The sequence below is a fragment of the Mus pahari genome, chromosome 12 (genome assembly GCF_900095145.1).
Source record: "Mus pahari chromosome 12, PAHARI_EIJ_v1.1, whole genome shotgun sequence".
Taxonomy (NCBI): Eukaryota; Metazoa; Chordata; class Mammalia; order Rodentia; family Muridae; genus Mus; species Mus pahari.
In genome coordinates, this window is record NC_034601.1 from 38,997,048 (window position 1) to 38,999,545 (window position 2,498).

Consider the following 2,498-nt stretch of genomic DNA (forward strand, 5'->3'; position numbering starts at 1 on the left):
GAGAGAGAGAGAGAGAGAGAGAGAGAGAGAGAGAGAGAGAGAGAGAGAGAAACCCTTGCCAGGGAAACACAAAATTATGGGTCATCATTAAACTTCACGCCCCCTTTTGGGACCTTGGATCCTACAGAGCTGTGTAAGATAAGCGAGGTCGTTCACTTTGTCATGTGGGGAGATGGTGTCCTTATGTATATCAGGAAACAGGGAGTCTTTTTTTCTATCAAATGTCACAGAGCTGGAGAAGCATATTAGCTGAAAGCCATAAATAAAACTAGCTAAGTCACTTGTTTTCGAGGCATCGAAGAAGCGTGTCATGTGTTAGAAGTGTGAGTGGGTTGCATAAGGTCATTTTAAGTAACAGAGAAGATGCATCTGCTGGGCCTCTGGTTCATGTTCACCTGGGGAAAGAAGGACAAGGAGCGGAAAGGGGACAAACTGTAGGAGAGTGACATGGCTGGAACAGAAAGAAGGTGAGAAAGAAAGAGCAAAGTCTCATACACACACACACACACACACACACACATGCACACACATGCACACGCATGCACACGCACGCATACACGCATATGCACACGCACGCATACACGCACATGTACACATATATGCACAGGAAGAAAGAAGTACTTTATAAAAACTAATGTTTCCTGAATTTTCGTTATGCAAAGCTCTACAAGAAAATTTAGAATTGTGTTGCAGTTTGCCCTCATGGGCGCAATCCCTTCCTTTCTTTCCTCCCTCTTTCCTTCCTTTCTTTCTCTCCATCCATCCATCCATCCATCCATCTATACATCCATCCATCAATTGAGTCAATTTGTCCACATAGATATTTGTCTTGTTGAGAAAAATACTATCAATGCATCAATTATCAAGAAAGTGTGTTCAGCAAAGCAGGGGGTTTTAGAGGAAGCCCCCACTAGTGTACAAGAGCTTCCTAGTGCTGTTATTTAATTAAAGTATTTTATTTAGCGATTTATTTGTATATATGGGCATATCCAGTGTGTGTGTGTGTGCACGTATGTGCACACACGCACACACATGCACATGCGTGTGTGTGTGTGTGTGTAAGTCAAAGGACAACGAGTGGAGCTGCTTCTTGCCTCTCCCCCCACCCCCCATAGGCTCTGGAGGTAGAGCTCAGGTTGTCAGGTTTTATAGCATGTGCCTTTACCAACTGAGCCATCTCTCCAGCCTCCTAGTGCTTATTATTGTTTATTATTGTTTGTTTGTTTGTTTGTGGAAGGATACCTTTTGATCAAGTCTCTAGGACAAGCAGTTTAATTTATCTGTCTCCTTAATTTCAGATTTCCTTGTAAAATGACGCAAGAAAACACGTTAAACTGCATATTACAGACATCAATAATGATAATAACATTGTCTCCCGTGATTCCACTTACAAGGACCAGTTAACCAGATTTCCCACAATGAGCAACACCATCCTGTCCTGCAAAAGAGAAAGAGGATTAGAGAGAGGCTGCTTTGCTAGCAACTGCCCGGAGCCACGGCACCTGTGGGAAATCGATGGCCTTGCGGCAAGCCTGGGGTCTGCTCTAAGCCTCAGCCAGGCTGAACAGCAAGACCTGGTGACAAACAGATGCCACTCAGCAAAGCAGGGTGTGGCTGTCCCCACAGGGGTTAGTGGAGCCGAGCAGCTGGACCCACCTCTCTGCAGGAGGCTAGTGACAGGTACTCATTACTCAGTAGCTAGTGTTCCCATGTTATGCTTCCCGTGTCCCCGACTGCACAGTTAATTTTCACTCCTTACCTCAGTCTTACCCCTAAGGAATGGGTGTTGGGAGATGCAGAGAACCGTCCACATGGTTGAGGTTATTCTGAAGGAAATTTATATTCTCCATCTGTTCTTGTGTCTTTACTGCTACTTAAAACTTCTATTTGATTATACTTTCTCCTATATTACCAATTCTCTACTTTCCTAAGTGATCCATCCAATTAAAAAAAAAGTCTTTAAAAAAAAAAAGTATTCAATCCCAGCACTTGCAAGGCAGAGGCAAGCGAATCTCTGAATTTGAGGCCAGCTTTGTCTACACAGCAAGTACCAGGTCAGCTAGGACTACACAGAGAGACCCTGTCTAAAAACAATGAAAAAAAGTTTATTCACTTACTGGACTAGTGAAAACCTAAAACACTGCTGCCAGATGCTGGTGAGGATATGGAGCCGCCAGAACATTTTGTTTACCAAAAAGACTGTGTATAGGAATACAAATGGGCTCTGCCACTTTTGGGGACAAGTTAGTTTTTTATTTTGTTTCTCACACAAAAAACTACCTGCTTACCATGTGATTGAGCAATCTCTCTCTATGATATGCATCCAAGTTAGCTGAAAATGTTGGTCCAAAAAAGAGGAGGAGGAGGAGGAAGAGGAGGGAGGGGGAGGAGGAAGAAGAAGAAGAGGGAGGAGGACGAGGAACAGGAGGAGGAGGAGGAGAAGAAGAAGAAGAACAAGAAGAAGAAGGAGGAGAAGAAGGAGGAGGAGGGGGAGGAGG

The 2,498-nt window shown here is 44.0% G+C and overlaps 1 protein-coding gene across 3 annotated transcripts in view; it reads right to left on the reverse strand.

Moving 5' to 3' along the window:
* Positions 1 to 2,498, reverse strand: part of Sidt1 (SID1 transmembrane family member 1) — a 91,696-nt gene that overhangs the window by 10,542 nt on the left and 78,656 nt on the right. For all 3 annotated transcript variants that reach the window (XM_029544607.1, XM_029544606.1, XM_021208858.1), the window contains exon 22: positions 1,392 to 1,438. In XM_029544607.1, the coding sequence (XP_029400467.1) occupies positions 1,392 to 1,438 (47 nt within the window). The remainder of the gene's footprint in view (positions 1 to 1,391; positions 1,439 to 2,498) is intronic.